General features: G+C 42.3%; 1 protein-coding gene across 1 annotated transcript in view; it reads right to left on the bottom strand.

The window, feature by feature from the left end:
* The window catches only part of NALCN (sodium leak channel, non-selective), a 284,614-nt gene that overhangs the window by 199,542 nt on the left and 66,943 nt on the right, over nt 1–18,129 (bottom strand). Inside the window, exons 7-9 of the mRNA XM_010831483.1 lie at nt 16,416–16,558; nt 16,185–16,289; nt 8,661–8,747 (exon numbers count right to left, since the gene is read on the bottom strand). Of these exons, the coding sequence (XP_010829785.1) occupies nt 8,661–8,747; nt 16,185–16,289; nt 16,416–16,558 (335 nt within the window). The remainder of the gene's footprint in view (nt 1–8,660; nt 8,748–16,184; nt 16,290–16,415; nt 16,559–18,129) is intronic.

Raw genomic sequence — 18,129 nt, 5'->3', positions numbered from 1 at the left:
CAATTCTTCGGCACTCAGCCTTCTTCACAGTCCAACTCTCATATCCATACATGACCACTGGAAAAACCATAGCCTTGACTAGATGAACCTTTGTTGGCAAAGTAAGGTCTCTGCTTTTGAATATGCTGTCTAGGTTGGTCATAACTTTCCTTCCAAGGAGTAAGCGTCTTTTAATTTCATGGCTCTAGTCACCATCTGCAGTGATTCTGGAGCCCAGAAAAATAAAGTCTGACACTGTTTCCACTGTTTCCCCATCTATTTCCCATGAAGTGATGGGACCGGATGCCATGATCTTCGTTCTCTGAATGTTGGGCTTTAAGCCAACTTTTTCACTCTCGACTTTCACCTTCATCAAGAGGCTTTTTAGCTCCTCTTTACTTTCTGCCATAAGGGTAGTGCCCAATGTCATAAAAGACTTAGGTTGTTACATTTGATGAATGCAGAAATCAATAAAAAAATTTTAAGCTATATAGTATCTTGAAGTGGAAGACTCACTTTGAAAACCTTCAAGTATTTAAGAAATTTGCAGGTTTGGAAAAAACATACCAGAAATACTGCAAGTACAAAATGACTGCTTTTTACATTGTCCAAAGCTGTCATCAGCCTTAGGGCAGGGAGAGAGTCATGCTGCTTTTCCAGACTCTAGGATGGTAGCAATTGTGTTGAACACTGAGGAAATACATGGCAATTTCAAGCCCTGGATGACAGTTTAAAGAAGCTGCATATTTAACCCCAGAAATCAAGACCTGCAAGAACAAAGTACCCCTCATTTTTCCAAAGGCGACAATGCCACAGATATTTGATGGAAATTTGTCTTCCACGACTATCTGTTAGACATTCATATAGGACTTACTTGAACGAGAAGATGAACATATACAGTGATACAGGAATTTAGTTTGTGATCATCTGAAACAAATAATTTTAAGATGATCTGAATATTTCTTTCTTCCAATTAGCTCAAAAATCAAAGACAATAAAACCATTTAAACACAGTAAGATAGGAGAAGAAATAAAAAAATAGCACTAATAATTTCATTTTATTTTTTGTTCGTCTGCTGGTATCTATTCTGAGTATAACTACTATTTAAAATGCATATATATTGAGTATATAGAGAATGTAATATATATTTAAATATCTATGTATGGAATATTTACAACTGAGGTTGTACAGAGTAGAGCCCTCTCCTTAGTTTATTTGGCCACACTGGTTCCAAGACTACACAGGTGCCTACTCATGTAGGTCTTTTTGGATTAAACTCTTACATACCTTCTTGTTCTGTATTGCCTTTAGCTATTTTATTCTCCCTGTTCTTAATTCTCATTCTGTGCTTTTATAGAATAATTATTTTCTTCCATTCACCCCCCTACCCCGACAAGAGATTTCTCCAAGCCAGCTGTTTTATGCTCCGAAAGTGAAAATTGTTCAGTCACGTCTGACTCTTTGAGATGCCATGGACTATATAGTCCATGGACTTCTCCAGGCCAGAATACTGAAGCGGGTAGCCTTTCCCTTCTGCAGGGGATCTTCCCAACCCAGGGATCAAACCCAGGTCTCCCTCATTGCAGGCAGATTCTTCACCAGCTGAGCCACCAGGGAAGCTCGTTTTCTGTTCTACTGTTAGAGAAACGAGGAGGAGGGACTTCCTTGGTGGTCCAGTGATTAAGATTCACCTTCCAATGGACGGAGTGTAGGTTCGATCCCTGGTCGGGGAACTAAGCTCTGACATATAGAGTGGAGCAGACAGAAAATAAAACAATAATAATAAAAAAAGAAAATAAAGATGAGGGTGTGTGTGGGTGCATGTGTTTTGGGGAGGGATCGCTGACAGCTGCGTGAGGGGAGAGTAAGAATTTGTGTCCGCTGTGTGTGAGAGTGTGTGCTTTTCTACATGAAAGCACACTCATGGGCACATCCACATATAACCCCCCTCGCAATATTTGCTCACTGATTATCATGTGAAAGCTACAGTGGAAACAGCTGGAAGCAGAGAGAAACCAACCGAATATAATCAAGGAGTCAGAGGTCACTGTACCGAGGAAGCTATGATCTGATTTTCAGGGCAAGGACCTTAGCATGGGATGGAAGGAATGATTCGGAGAAATGCAAAAGACTGAATTAACGACAGACTTGCAAACCGGTCAGATTTGGGGAGGACCACGAGCAGTGCCTTACAGGTTGGTGTAGAGGTTTCTGGAGTTGCAGGAAAAGCCTGCTTTCCATATGGGGAGGGGTGGGCGGGGTGGGTGGTGATATGTCCATGAGAACACCTGGGCCCGTGTCTGCTGGACACTGAGATTTACACTTCTAACAGCTGGAGGGCAGGGCAAGCGAGAAGGGAAGGCTGTGACATCACGGACTACCAGGGTGCATGACAGCTGACTTCCTGGAACTAAATAGAACACTTGAAGTGAAAGAGTTAGGAGAGAACTGTATACTAAGGATAACGAGAGCTGACTTCCTGGAACTAAATAGAACACTTGAAGTGAAAGAGTTAGGAGAGAACTGTATACTAAGGATAACGAGAGCTGACTTCCTGGAACTAAATAGAACACTTGAAGTGAAAGAGTTAGGAGAGAACTGTATACTAAGGATAACGAGAGCTGACTTCCTGGAACTAAATAGAACACTTGAAGTGAAAGAGTTAGGAGAGAACTGTATACTAAGGATAACGAGAGCTGACTTCCTGGAACTAAATAGAACACTTGAAGTGAAAGAGTTAGGAGAGAACTGTATACTAAGGATAACGAGAGCTGACTTCCTGGAACTAAATAGAACACTTGAAGTGAAAGAGTTAGGAGAGAACTGTATACTAAGGATAACGAGAGCTGACTTCCTGGAACTAAATAGAACACTTGAAGTGAAAGAGTTAGGAGAGAACTGTATACTAAGGATAACGAGAGCTGACTTCCTGGAACTAAATAGAACACTTGAAGTGAAAGAGTTAGGAGAGAACTGTATACTAAGGATAACAACAACCATCTCTATGGACTGAGCGACCCGCTGCAACCCACACACCGTGGTAGGTATTTTATGTGCGTCAGTTTTCATTCTTATAAGCTGCTGAGAGACATCGCCCATTTTTTCAGGTGAGGAAGCTGAGTCTCTGGGAGATTTAGCCAACAGTCCGAGCTTCTCCTGGGCCATACTGTTGCGGCTGGACCATTCCATCTTCCCACATGGGACTGTAAGGTGGAAGAGGTCTGCTTGCAGATGGAACCTACATTCTCCTGGGCTCAGTCAGTTCTTGGAATTATCTACCAATTCATGGGAAGGTTCATTAAGAAGATAGATATTTAAGGAGCACCTAAGGGGTCTTCTAAGGGGATCAAACCTGTCCATCCTAAAGGAAATCAGTCCTGAATATTCACTGGAAGGATTGATGCTGAAGCTGAAGCTCCAATATTTTGGCCACATGATGTAAAGGGCCAACTCATTGGGTTGCCTGATGCTGGGCAACATTGAAGGCAGGAAGAGAAGGGGATGACAAAGGATGAGATGGTTGGATGGCATCACTGACTTGATGGACATGAGTTTGAGTAAGCTGTGGAAGTTGGTGATGGACAGGAAATCCTGGCATACTGCAGTCCATGGGGTCCTAAAGAATTGGACATGATTGAGTGATTGAACTGAACGGAAAGGGCCTTCCCTGGTGATCCAGTAGTTAGGACTCTGGGCTTCCACTGCCAGGGGCACAGGTTCGATCCCTGGCTGGGGAACTAAGATCCTGCATGCCGTGTGGCAAGGCCAAAAAAAGAAAAAGCAAAGTGTCTAGGATGTCTCTTTCTCTCTAAATACACATATCATACAATCTACCCCTCCTCCAATCTTCACCTTCAATGGAAATTTCCTCAAAAAGCATTAAAACATCATAGTAACAATTTTGCTGCAATTTGACCTACTTATGGTAAAAGCCTATCATTTCTGTTCTTTATAGAAGGAGGCACACGGGGGGGTGTTACCAGAGAGAAACTGAGCTGGGGCAGGCTAGGGCTCAGGCATACTTTCATTTTCTTGTCACTGACTTTCTTCAAGATAACAGATCACTGGGTATGTGTTGCAAGAAGACTCACAACGGTGCAGCCGCATCTGTCAAACTGTCAGGAGGTGAAAACTCCCACCTGAGAGGTGGGAGAAAAATGGCTAGTCACAGCAGCCGCCTAGGAACGAGGTTCCAATTTAGCCGTGTTCTATTTATCGTGCATGAGGGTTACCTCGTCAGGGCGGCCATCGCTGATGCTAAAATTGAGTTTAAACAGCTAAGTGACTGTTTGATATGCAAAGAGTCCATTATAACTTTTCACTTTTCTGAGACTCACACTGAAAGACACCCTTAAAGAAAATTTCTAAATGGTTTTGGCCACACCGCATAGAAGAATTACGTTATTGCCTAAATGCACGTAGGCATACTAAGTCACTTCTGTTGTGTCCGACTCTTTGTGACCCTATGGACTGCAGACTTCCAGGATCTTCTGTCCATGGGATTCTCCAGGCAAGAATACTAGAGTGGGTTGCCATGCCCTCCTCCAGGGGAGCTTCCGACCCAGGGACTGAACTCACGCCTACCACTGAGCCACCTAGGAAGCCCCAGGAAAGCCTTGTGCTTTGCTTAAATGAACCTGCTGCTTGCATTCAATTCCCATGACCTCCTACATCTGGCCAATCTCCCTGTTTGGATAAAATTCCTCCCAGCTTCCGACTCCCCTTTGGATGTTTTCTGGTGAGTCTCTATTGTTTTTTTTTTTTTTAAAGATTTATTATTTATTTGACTGCACCAGGTCTAAGCTGCGGCATGTTGGATCTAGTTCCCTGACCAGGGATTGAACCTGGGCCCCCGCATTGGAAGCACAGAGTTTCAGTCACTGGATCCCCTGGGAAGTCCCCAGGTGAGTCTTTGAAACCCTTAAACAGGAGGTTACTAAACTCAGTCATAATCTGCCATATTGGAGCAATAAACATAAAAAAAAAAAAAAAAGGAAGCTAGTCTTTGTGGTGAGAAAACAGAGACAAATGCACTGACAGAAACAAAGATGAGAAATCATGTAAGCGTAGTCCCCCGGCAGGCCTGGTTATACTCACAATAAATGCTCCCTGAGACCATATGGTCTGATCCTTGCAACCAAACAATTCTTGACTAGAACATACATACTCACCGAATTTTTCACCAGCCAAGGAGGACGTATTACCCCCCATGTAAAGAAATACGCTCAAGGTTATACGCTAAGTAGCATAGTTGAAATATCTCCACCTTCAAAACCTATTCCCCAAGAGGCTACAACGGGGTGGTTTGTTCGCCCTCAGGAAAGGTGCTGTCCTGAGTATTACATCATAGGAAAGATGCTGTCTTGGGTATTACATCATAGAACAAAGTAAGGACGTCTGCAGCTGGGAGGCAGGCTGAGAGGGTATGTGAGTGGTCCTGTGCTGGAGACCGTCGCAGCACAAGCAGAAACAGATTCACAAATATTTTCTCTCATCATTTGAGGGCTACTTTTTACTTTTTTGTTAGTGTCATGAGTTTTACAGTTTTATTCTTACATTTAGATCTGTGATCCACTCTGAATTAATTTTTGTGTATCAGACAGGGGTCCAAATTCATTCCTCTGCATGTGGATATTCAGTTGTCCTAATACTATTAGTTGAAAAAACTATTTTTTCCCCTCTTGAATAGTTTTGGTACCCTGTCAAAAATCAACTGACATATATATGGTTACACAACTCTTTGAATGTACTAAAGGTCACTGAATCATGCATTTTAAATTGGTGAATTTTATAGCTATCCAAATCATATCTCAATTTAAAAAAAAGGTCAGTTGTAAAAATAATTTCTATTCAACATTAATAAAAAGTAAAAGAGAAAAAAAATTAAAAATGAAAGGAAATCAGGAATGGGGTTTGGCTTATTCACATTCCCCATCACTTCCAGCCATCTTGTTCCCGTAACCAGGACCTAAGGCAGGAAAAGAAAACTTGACCCCAGACAACGAGCCTCTCAGCAGAGCACAGGGAAGTGGGGAAAGACAGACAGAAAGACATTCCAGGCACCATGGAGTGGGGGCGGGGCAGTGAGTGAGTTGGTGGTTCAGATGAAAAATTTCCTGTTTCCTAGTTTTAGACGACATTAATCATTAGTAAAAGCCGAGTGAGTACTTCACGACCATTGTACCTTCAATACTTATTCTTGACTTATTTTTCTTTCTCTTTAGTAAGTGAATTAAGAATTCATTCATTTTTCACCCAGAAGTAGAAGTGTGCTCTTTCTCTTTGGTCACAGTCTCGTCACGCCTGATACAAACAGGTGACCCCTGGGCCATCACGCTTTTCATCCATATTCTTTCAAACTGGCTCCTCCTGGACCAAACATGGGGCCTGCTCAGGACCCCACGTGGGATGCTGAGCTGAAGGCAGCCTCATCCCGAAGTGTCTGCCTTCTTTCTCTGTTGTCTCGACGTTGTCACACGCATCATCATTCATACAATTTACCAGGCGTGCCGCAACACCCACTCAGGGCTGTCTCCTGTCTCCCCGATGCCACACCCATGCCTGGCTAGTCTGAGGTCCGTCCCCTCCTCCACCGACCTTCCTGCTCAGTGCCGTAACCCCCACCACGCCTCCGCTAACTCTTGCCAGCTCAAATCTTCGCAGTGCAGAGGCTGGGCTTCCCGATTCCAGACGGCAGCCTTGAGGCATCCATTAGCACACACTGACTAGCTTTTAAGCAATGCCTCTGGGGCACAGAAGACGCTGATTTGGCACTCCCAGCAGGCTGATCGTTTATTTCTGCTACAAATTAGTGTTTTCCTTGGCACCTTTTTCTCAGCTGGAGAGAGCATGGGACAGGAAATGAGAAGGCCAGGCACGAGACCTGGTGTCTCCGCGTTGGTTGAGGTCAGGGGACTCAGGCACCCATCTGGGTCTCCACTTCCTTGTCTATGGAGGCCAGTAGGTGATGCCAATCTTTCCACAGCACAGGGCTGTACTGGCCTCACCATGAGTCATTACCTGCCCCATTCCCTTGGTCTTGGTTTAAATACTGCGGCATCCACTGAGTCCGAGGAGCAAGGACTGCAAATGACCTAGGCCCACAGCATGCCCTGCTACTTCTTTAGCACACCCATCCGTCCTGGGATTGCTAGTTCAATGCTGTGCCTTCCCAGCTGGTGCTAGTCGCAAAGGCTCTGTCAGTACAGGACATGAGAGATGCAAGTTCGATGCCCGGGTTGGGAAGACCCCTTGGAGAAAGGCATGGCTCCCCATTTTAGTATTCTTGCCTGGAAAATTCCATGGACAGAGAAGTCTGGAGGGCTAGAGTCCATGGGGCCCCAAAGAGTGGGACATGACTGAGCATAATTCAATGCTGGGTTTTCTCCTCACTCCCTATAGGACCCTGTAAGCTCCATGAAGAAAGGGGCTGTGCTTGTCTTGTTCAGGACTATCTTTGTGTCAGTAAATATCAGCTGGTGGATTAATGAATCTTGTAAGTGAAAGTACTCTTTAGGCAAGAAGCTGCTGTTACTAGAGTGGTTGTTATTATTGTTATTACTGTAGTAATAGCAGTAGTAGAGGTAGTTATGGTGGTTTAGAAGCTAAGTCGTGGCTGACTCTTGAGACCCCATGGACTGTAGCCCGCCAGGCTCCTCTGTCCATGGGATTTTCCAGGCAAGAGTACCAAAGTGGGTTGCCATTTCCTTCTCCAGGGGATCTTCCCGACCCAGGGATTGAACCCAGGTCTCCTGTGTTGCAGGCAGATTCTTTACCAACTGAGGTACAGAGGAATAGAAACTGAATTATTTGCAACATTGTCACCATCAAATATAGGACAGAAAGAGAAGTGCAGGATGGTATGTAATAGTATTGATATTCATCATAAACTCTTCCTCTTTTTCTGATCCATCCTGTAAATGGATCGAAACAAATAAATAATGATTAAACTGCCATATAAGTACAGCCTACAGTAATGGTTCAGAGGACAGTATTTTGCTTCTTAATTGCCAGTCCCTGAAATGTACCCCACCTGCAGAAAGACCCAGAGGAAAGACAGAAGGTGTGTTCTCATCATGGAGCAGGTAATAAACCCTTCCCAATATTATGGGTAAAAGCACGTTAGTCGCTCAGTCATGTCCAACTCTTTGTGACTCCATGGACTGTAGCCTGCCAGGCTCCTCTGTCCGTGAATTCTCCAAGCAAGAATACTGGAGTGGGTTGCCATGCCCTTCTCCAGGAGATCTTTCCGACCCACCCTTCTTATATCACGTTGCTTAGAAAGCCTAGAGGCAAAGAACAGCAGACTGTGTGTTACACACAGTTCCTTCCCAGGAACATGGCAAGGCACCCAAGTAAGCCAAGTATGATCTTGACTGCCCCTCCCCCCAGATAACTCAGGCCTTTGGAGAAGAGAAGTTTTATAAGATTCAATGAGACAACAAAATTCCTCATTGATTCAGTACCACTGGTCTATTACCTGTGTGCATTCGTTCACTGGAAAGTTACCAAATCCCTAGTGTGTATCTAAAGAGATGCTAGGTCCTGGGGATACAGGATGGAGCAAAATACTGCCCACACATTCGGGCAGATCTAGAGCTTGGAGCGCTATGGGTTTCCCTGTATAAAAGAAGTCAAAGACTTTTGTGGGGTGAGTTTTAGAAATGGCATTGTTCCGCACCTGGAGGCAGGCTGGGGCGCGTCCCTGGGGCTTGTTGACATCCACGGCTACCAGCTGCCACCCGCCAGCAGCATCTTCATGAAACATCTTCAAGACAAAGAGGGAGATGAGTCAGAAACACTTCCAAGGGAACACTGAGAGCTCTAACTTTGACTCCAGCTTTTTACATTTTTATGTTATCAAAGATTTGTCTTCTTACACTTTTATATTTACAGCATGAGTCATTCCAGTAATGTTCATTTTAACACTGCAAACTTAAGTGCATAATAATAATAAGGATAATGGCTTGCATTAATTGAGCACTTGCTATGTATCTGATCCTTTCTGCCTTGAATATGTTCTGCATAGAATTACTCAAATATTCTTCTTCGTAAGACTTTACAGTAGGTATCTTATTCCCATTATGTTGATTATTATATATTAGATCTCAGAGAAAATGATAATTAGAATACCAAAGCATGACATGCTTTAACAAAAAGTGGCAAATTTTTATCTTTATTTAATGGAGAGTTCTCACTGAACCAAAAGAAAAACATTCTCAGGATGAATAAGAAATGTGTGTGTAGCCTAGAGAAAGAGGGGAGTGCTGTTTTAATGGTAGGAGAATGACAAAGCACTTAAAAGTCTTTCTGAAATCAGTTTACATAGGCCACAATTAATCTGCTCAGCAAAAACTTTATGTACACATTTATGAAGGGAAGAAGTTTTTTTTTATCTTAAAATACATGCATGATGAAATTCAGGATTGTACAGGATACTAAAATCTGACAGTCATTGAACTGGACAACCAACTTGCTGGATGTGTAGGTTACCTATCTTACACTGCACTACCTCAAAATTTAGTTATCTATCAATAATGCACTAAGCTGGAAGGCATTTACCACTTATAAGTATTTTCCCACTAATATATATTTTCTTTTCAATTCCTTAGGTGTGCATGTATGAGTGTGGTGGAATAGGGTGGCTCTTTATTTTTTAAGAAAAGTCACAGCTACAAGCACTCACTGTTTTATTCCTGTCCGAGTTCACTATTTCACACATGTAAACACTTTCTTTGCCATCTTTATGTCTTCCTGTTACACTGACCCTGTGATCATTAGAGTAATTATTGATGGAAATATGAGATGATGCCAAGATCCCATTACCTAGGATTTATAACTTCAAACCCCTGGTAACAGAGGTAGTAGATCATTTTTCTTTTTTTTCCCATGAGGAAGGCAGGATTGTAGATCCCCCACCAGGGATCAAACCCAGGCCCCCTGCAGTGGAAGCACTGAGCCTTAACCACTGAACTGCCATGAAAGTCCTCATATATGTATTTTAAAAATGACAAAGTGGAGGTGCACCTTTACACAAAGGTTCTCTGATTCAACGTCCCAATTACAAATGATTTTTTTCAGCTGTCCATTTACAGGACTTTGATTCCTTTTAGAATGAATCTTAAAAGGTATGCTGAGTGGTAGAATCAAGCACAGGCATCACAAATAGGCTCATTCTCAGAATACGTACATTGGGTGACACGCAAACATGTATAAGAGCCTTTTAAAATACCTGTCAAATGTCTCGAAGTCTCCTTTTAAGGAGAAAAGACAAAAGCGATCCTGCCAGTCACTATTGCATTCATATGTTATTTGAATATTTCCATATCAATAAAGTTCAATCATGACTTAGTGGTGTTCATTTATTCTAATTTTATAATTTAAAATCAATAATTTATTGCTAGAGTTAATCTTCTTCCTCTCTGTCTCTCTCTCTTTTTTTTTTTTTTTACCAAAATGCTTCCATAAACATTCTCAAATGTATATCTTTGAGCATTGTCTAGAATTTTTTTAGGATAAATTACTAGAAGTGCAATCTCTTTGTCAAATACTTTATATGTTTTTAAGGCTTCTGATACATACTGCCAAACTGTTTTGTAAAAAGCATGCTCCAATTTACAGTCTTAGTAATAATGTATGAAAGTTGCCTTTTCTCCACCTTTCATCCAAAAAGAAAACTTTTTGTTTTTTAAGAGAAGAGATGCCAGAAAAAAAGATAGTTCATTGACAGCAGGGTCTGTAATGACTAAATTAAAAGGAGGTAGGATCTCAGTGGGCAAAACTGAGTGGGGGAAAAAAAAAAGACCCTTAAGGCCAAGGAAGCTGGTTTTGAGTGCCAGTTCCACCATTTGCCAGGTACATAATACTGGATCAAATAATTAACTTTCCAATTCTTATCTTTTTTAATCTGCAAAGCAGAGACAATAATGGTACCCACTTCACAACATAATCATGAAAATTAAATAAGATGGCTTCAATAGGGCAGACCATGCTGTGATTTGCTGTGACAGTGTATGAATTAATGGAATATTCCCAATGAGCACTCCGCTCTTGGTACAATCACATGGGGATCCACGGAGACTTCAGTCTTGAGAATCATCTCATGCTTATCTGTTTGCAACTGTTTGCTAGGGTCTTATAAAGCATCACTTGATTTAGCTAAGAAATTTGCTTTGAGGAGTGTTCTAGTTTAGGCAGAATATCATCATCAGCAACAACAATAACAGATTACTTAATGGTAGGTGGAAGAGAATGAATCTTGGTAACAGGAACAATCACCAGCAACGGAATTAAAATTCCAAACCCAAGACATATATACACATTTGTTAATGAAAAGAAAATTCAAAATTTATTTTGAAATTCACAGGCTCTTTGGGTTCTTTCAAAATCAATCATTTAAAAAAAAAGGGGGGGAATAGTCATTATCACACAAAATAATGAGGGTAGATAATTGACTTGATTTTGTTATTAAATAATATATTCCATGACTCAGGGTTACAAAACACAATTCTCATTTACGGCTTCCTGTGATGAATGTATTATTCCATTACTATAGTTTCTTATTAGAAGGAGCTCACTATTGTACCTCCTACAATAGCCCTTCCCAGAAACTGCTTTCACTAAATTGCTTTCTCACATATTTTAATGATGTATATTCATGTGGAAACCAATGGTCTTAGAATGCAGTAAACACATTTTTACTAAAGTGTTGTCTTGGAACATAATGTGGTACACAGTCTTTTTATAGAGGAGAAGTTCTTTTCATTCTTAATCACATGCCTTTTCATCTATGCCTTTCAGCCTTTTAATCTGAGCTACATATTTACACAGAAGTTGTTCAGGTATTGGAGGAACCCGTATTCTGAGAATGCTCATGGACCTACAAAGGAGGAAGAAGCCCTGTGTCCTTGAATCAACTCCACCCTTATCAGTCTTCCATCCTCTTCAGAAGACATGAACCAGCAAGTCAGAGACAGTGACAGACCCAGGAATGATTGCTGTCTTTAGACAATCAGAAGATTTATTTATGTGACCTTGGGGCTTCCCTGGTGGCTCAGACGGTAAAGTGTCTGCCTGCAATATGGGAAACCCGAGTTTGATCGCTGGGTCGGTAAGATACTCTGGAGAAGGAAATGGCAACCCACTCCAGTACCCTTGCCAGGAAAATCCCATGCACAGAGGAGACTGGTATGCTACAGTCCACGGGGTTACAAAGAGTCAGACATGACTGAGCGACTTTACTTTTCCAATATGCCCTTACTGGGCCATGCTTCGTATATACAAGTTGGGTGCGTTTTGATGGGCAGAGGCTGTCTTGTGTCTCTCATCTCATAAAACATAGCCTTTCGGGGCCCTACAGTTTGGTCGTTCTTTCAGTTCTAAGCTCATCCCTATCATGAACCAGCCTAGACCAGAGGACCCTGCGACTAGCCAGATATCCAAGGTGAAGTGTCTAAGGATGGGCATGCAACTCTAGACTGGGGATTTGTCCACAGTCCACTAGCACATCAGCCCATCCCAACATCCAATTCTGGGCCAATACCCGCTACGGACCTGTAGCATGGCATCAGACCCGCCTCTGTGGGCTGACACAGGGGACGATGGCATCCTGATGTATGAATCTCTAGCACTTTAACCCAACACATAACTGAGCAAGTAGCAACAGTGACCCGTGTCTAATAACTACAGGCACCAGAGACACCCTCCCCATCAGAGTTCAGGCAAACTACTGATTAGTAATCCGAAAATTTCCACATCATTTTCCCTATGTTTTCCCGCGTCCTGCTCTATTATGGTCTCCACAAGACCTTTGGCATTACTTTTTCTGTAATTTGTTTCTGTGCTTTGACTTGGAGGGAAGTTGCTTTACTATTTTAAAGAAAACATTCTCATCTCTGATTCTCATTTGCCTCTGAACAGCCTGTATGAGAGCCAATTCCTATCGAACCTCCTAAGATGTTGGAAAGCCCCTACTTTATCCTATTAATGTATATAATTTCCCTTTCTACAAACACAGACCTGGGAAAGTCCAGGGACTTAGAAGCATCACTGAGTCCACCAAGCCTGGGACCCTCTTCGGCTTTCTATGAGGATGCCTTACAGAGAACAACTGCAGACGACCTACATACTAGAGGAAGGTGAGAACTGGCTTCATTTCAGAAAGGCTGTGTGCTTCACAATACACAACCATTTGCATTTTATTTCCTGAAAGCCCATCTGCTTTATTAGAATTAGAAACTTCCTATTCAGTGTTTTAAACCAGCTAACGAGAGGTCCTTAGGCACAAAGTTGTGTCAGATTTTACAAATGTAACAGAATCATGGCAGATGACATCTCTCCCTTCCACACACAAAAAAGCATCTGGATCACTTGCTGAGGGGCTGGGGAGAGGCTGGGCGGAGCCTGCGGCCTGTTGCCAGGCACCCCAAGTGGTGGTTTACCAGAGAGGCTGCTGCAGGAGCTTTCGGTTGCCTAGCAACCGGGTCCTCAGCCACAGCGTTTTTCTTAATGAAGGTTTTTCACAATTCTCTGTGTGATTACCTCTGTCGAATACCTAGACGCATTACCTCTGAATTACTGGCTTATTCCTCCTGATTAAGGGCAATTTTGCATCCAAGCAATTTTGTACAACTGTGTTCACAGCCTCTCCACATTTCACTTCCTGGGAAAACTACTGGCTGATTTGGTGGCATTTCCAAACACCACTTTTCCAGCTGCGGTTTGACAAGTAAGAGTTACTTAATGAGCATTATGTGGTTTGAAGGACGTTTTAGGTCCTCTCTCGGGAATATCAAATGTGGATTCTGTGTGGAGTTCATAGCTGTATATTACACTTCATTCTCAATGTCTATTCTGGAAAACACACCTTCACGAGGGTGTCACTCTACTTAAAAGACAAGCCAACAATGCACTTGGTACTGTATAATTTCTCAGAGTTCATTTGAAAAAATGAGAGCAGAAATATGTGGTGAACTCACTGTAGGTTTTCCTACATGCCATCTGTGATATAACCTAGATGACACCTAAAAAAATCTTTCATGGAAGTTGAATAGCAGTTTGACAAAACTGAAAATATTAATACTATTTCATCTATAAGGAACTGGTTAGACTATTTGAACTTTCACAACATTACGAAGATGCTGCATAAGGCTTTTCCAAAGATGAGCATGTTTAATAGATTTTTGCTGTTAGCTGTTAAATATAATTATTATTTTTGTTACCTTTGCACTTCTCCTTAATTTTATTCCTCTTCTTCCCCATCTTTACCCCAGTGAGCCACTATCCTGAATTCTCTTCTTTAAAAAGTTAATACCTAGTCATAAATATAATTGTTTTTAAAAATAAAATATTATTTAAAGTAATAATTATATAATTATTAAAAGTTCAATTTGGAGATTTTCAAAGTAAAATTTTTACCTTGAATCCTTAAGAGAAATCTTTGTCTTAGTAGACCTGTATATATATTCACAAACTTAAATTTATCTTCAAATTTAACGTTAATAGTTATGAGGCATAAAAGCATTTCATTCTCAATTTAGGAATTTTTATTATCTTTCTTTTTTATAAAGATTCAAAAAAAGCCTCTTGATGAAAGTGAAAGAGGAGAGTGAAAAAGTTGGCTTAAAGCTCAACATTCAGAAAACTAAGATCATGACATCTGGTCCCCTCACTTCATGGCAGATAGATGGGGAAACAGTGGAAACAGTGTCAGACTTTATTTTTCTGGGCTCCAAAACCACTACAGATGGTGATTGCAGCCATGAAATTAAAAGACGCTTATTCCTTGGAAGGAAAGTTATGACCAACCTAGATAGCATATTCAAAAGCAGAGAGACATTACTTTGCCAACAAAGGTCCGTCTAGTCAAGGCTATGGTTTTTCCAGTAGTCATGTATGGATGTGAGAGTTGGACTGTAAAGAAAGCTGAGCACTGAAGAATTGATGCTTTTGAACTGTGGTGTTGGAGAAGACTCTTCAGAGTCCCTTGGACTGCAAAGAGATCCAACCAGTCCATTCTAAAGGAGATGAGTCCTGGGTGTTCTTTGGAAGGACTGATGCTCAAGCTGAAACTCCAGTACTTTGGCCACCTCATGCGAAGAGTTGACTCATTGGAAAAGTCTCTGATGCTGGGAGGGGTTGGGGGCAGGAGGAAAAGGGGACAGCAGAGGATGAGATGGCTGGATGGCATCACCAACTCCATGGACATGAGTTTGAGTGAACTCTGGGAGTTGGTGATGGACAGGGAGGCCTGGCATGCTACAACTCATGGGGTTGCAAAGAGTCGGACATGACTGAGCGACTAAACTGAACTGAACTGAATACCAGAAAAAGATATTTATAAATCTATTCTTCCTTTCTAATCAAATAAACAAATACGCAAAACAAAGCCAAAAAATAAAAACAAAGAATTTTATCTGAATTACCCTTTTATGTAATAAATGCCATGCTATTTTTATATAGCATGGTCACTTCCAATTTCTTAGAAGCATAGGGGAAACCTTCTGAACATTCAGTAATTCCTCAAAATTCACAGGAAAGCATTTGGAATTGAGGGGTCTTTTTCATAATTTATTCTATTATGATTGCTTTGTTCTGAATGAAATAAATTTTCTAGTGAACAATTCTAATCCTTTACATATGGGCCATTATATTGGTTTGCAAATATATGGGTATTTATAAAAATGGGAAATTCTACAGTTGCCACACTTAGATTTTTTTCTTTGGCTGGGCCAAGTCTTAGTTGCAGCATGCAAATTCTTAGATGCAACATGTTCTAGTTCTCTGACCAGGGAATAAACCTGGACCCCCTGCATTGGGAGTATTAAATCCTAGCCACTGGACCACCAGGGAAATCCGTCTAGTTGCTATATTTTATCTTCAAGCCCTTTGAGGACATGTGAAGGCAGAATCAAATCAAAAGTACCTAATAAATGTGATGATAAGCCTGGTTGTGTGTCAAACGTACCCCTGGAACTGTTAAAAAAAATAGGTGCCATCACCCCCAGGGTTTGATTTGGTTCTTCTGGGTGTGGGCCTTTGCATCTGTAAGTTTAAGCAGCTCCCTCAGTGAGTCTGGCCGCCAAAGCCCATGATAAGAGGCGTTTCTCAAGTTCCATCAGTTCCCAAGGGTGGTGCAGAGGGACACGCCCAGTTCGAGAGAATGACATCATCGTCTGCGGGTGACGCCATCACCCCCAGTAGGTACCTGCGTGGTGGCCGTGGAAGTAGTGTTGCTTCTTGACCCCCACATCTGTTGAAACTGCACCCTGATTTCTGCAAATGTTTCTATAATGACAGCGATGAACACGTTCTGCAAGAAAACGAGAGACCACACTTACCAAAGGCTGGGCAACAGGGAGGGAAGACCATCAAAACCAAAAGATCTGCAGAAACTGCCAGAAAACATAGACCTGATGAGGAGGAACTGCACGAGTACCTTAACAAGCCAGGCCAGGAAGAAGATCAGGGTGATGAAGTAGAAGTAGGAACGCCAGCGGGGAAAGCTGTCGATGGCTCGGTACATGAGGAACACCCAGCCTTCCTGGGAAGCGGCCTCGTACACAGTGAAGATGCTGGTTCCTGCCCAGACAGAGTGAGGGGGAGGCAGGCTGAGTTGGGGTGGACTTTTGAAATGAGAAGACATTTTTCAGAAAAACAATATTTATCCATGATCATTTTCTCAATGATAAAAGCACTTCTAAAGGGACTCAAATCACATGCAACGTTTATTGTTCTTGTTCCTCGGGATTTCTCTTTTTACTTGAAGTAACACTGCTTTACAATGTTGTGTTATTAACAGTTTCTACTGTTCAGCAAAGTGAATCAGCTATTCCTATACATATATCTCCTCTTTCTATTTGGATTTCCTTCCCAGGTAGGTCACCATAGAGTCTTGAATAGAGTTCCCTGTGCTACACAGGAGGTTCTCATTCAGTTCAGTTCAGTCACTCAGTCATGTCCGACTCTTTGCGACCCCATGAACCGCAGCATGCCAGGCCTCCCTGTCCATCACCAACTCCTGGAGTTTACTCAGACTCACATCCATCGAGTCAGTGATGCCATCCAGCCATCTCATCCTCTGTCATCCCCTTCTCCTCCTGCCCTCAATCTTTCCCAGCATCAGGGTCTTTTCCAATGAGTCAGCTCTTTGCATCAGGTGGCCAAAGTATTGGAGTTTCAGCTTCAACATCAGTCCTTCCAATGAACACCCAGGACTGATTTCCTTTAGGATGGACTGGTGGATCTCCTTGTAGTCCAAGGGACTCTCAAGAGTCTCCTCCAACACCACAGTTCAAAAGCATCAATTCTTCAGCACTCAGCTTTCTTTATAGTCCAACTCTCACATCCATACATGACTACTGGAAAAACCATAGCCTTGACTAGACGGACCTTTGTTGGCAAAGTAATGTCTCTGCTTTTTAATATGCTGTCTAAGTTGGTCATAACTTTCCTTCCAAGGAGTTAGCATCTTTTAATTTCATGGCTGCAATCACCATCTGCAGTGATTTTGAAGCCCAGAAAAATAAAGTCTGACACTGTTTCCACTGTTTCCCCATCTATCTGCCATGAAGTGATGGGACTGGATGCCACAAAGCTAGTGGAGGTGATGGAATTCCAGTTGAGCTATTTCAAATCCTGAAAGATGATGCTGTGAAAGTGCTGCACTCAATATGCCAGCAAATTTGGAGAACTCAGCAGTGGCCACAGGACTGGAAAAGGTCAATTTTCATTCCAATCCCAAAGAAAGGCAATGCCAAAGAATTCTTAAAGTGAAAAGTGAAGTCGCTCAGTCGTGTCCGACTCTTAGTGACCTCATGGACTGCAGCCCACCAGGCTCCTCCGTCTATGGGATTTTCCAGACAAGAGTACTGGAGTGGGTTGCCATTGCCTTCTCTAGAAAAACAGCTGTTGCTGCTGCTAAGCCGCTTCAATCGTTTCCGACTCTGTGTGACCCCATAGACAGCAGCCCACCAGGCTCTCCCGTCCCTGGGATTCTCCAGGCAAGAACACTGGAGTGGTTTGCCATTTCCTTCTCCAATGCGTGAAAGTGAAGTCGCTCAGTCACGTCCGACCCTCAGTGACCCGGTGGACTGCAGCCCTCCAGGCTCCTCCGTCCATGGGATTCTCCAGGCAAGAGTACTGGAGTGGGG

Source organism: Bison bison, unplaced genomic scaffold (assembly GCF_000754665.1).
Source record: "Bison bison bison isolate TAMUID 2011002044 unplaced genomic scaffold, Bison_UMD1.0 scf7180017864527, whole genome shotgun sequence".
In the NCBI taxonomy this organism is placed as follows: Eukaryota; Metazoa; Chordata; class Mammalia; order Artiodactyla; family Bovidae; genus Bison; species Bison bison.
Note: the sequence above shows the minus strand (reverse complement) of the source record. Positions and strands in the feature narration are given on the sequence as shown.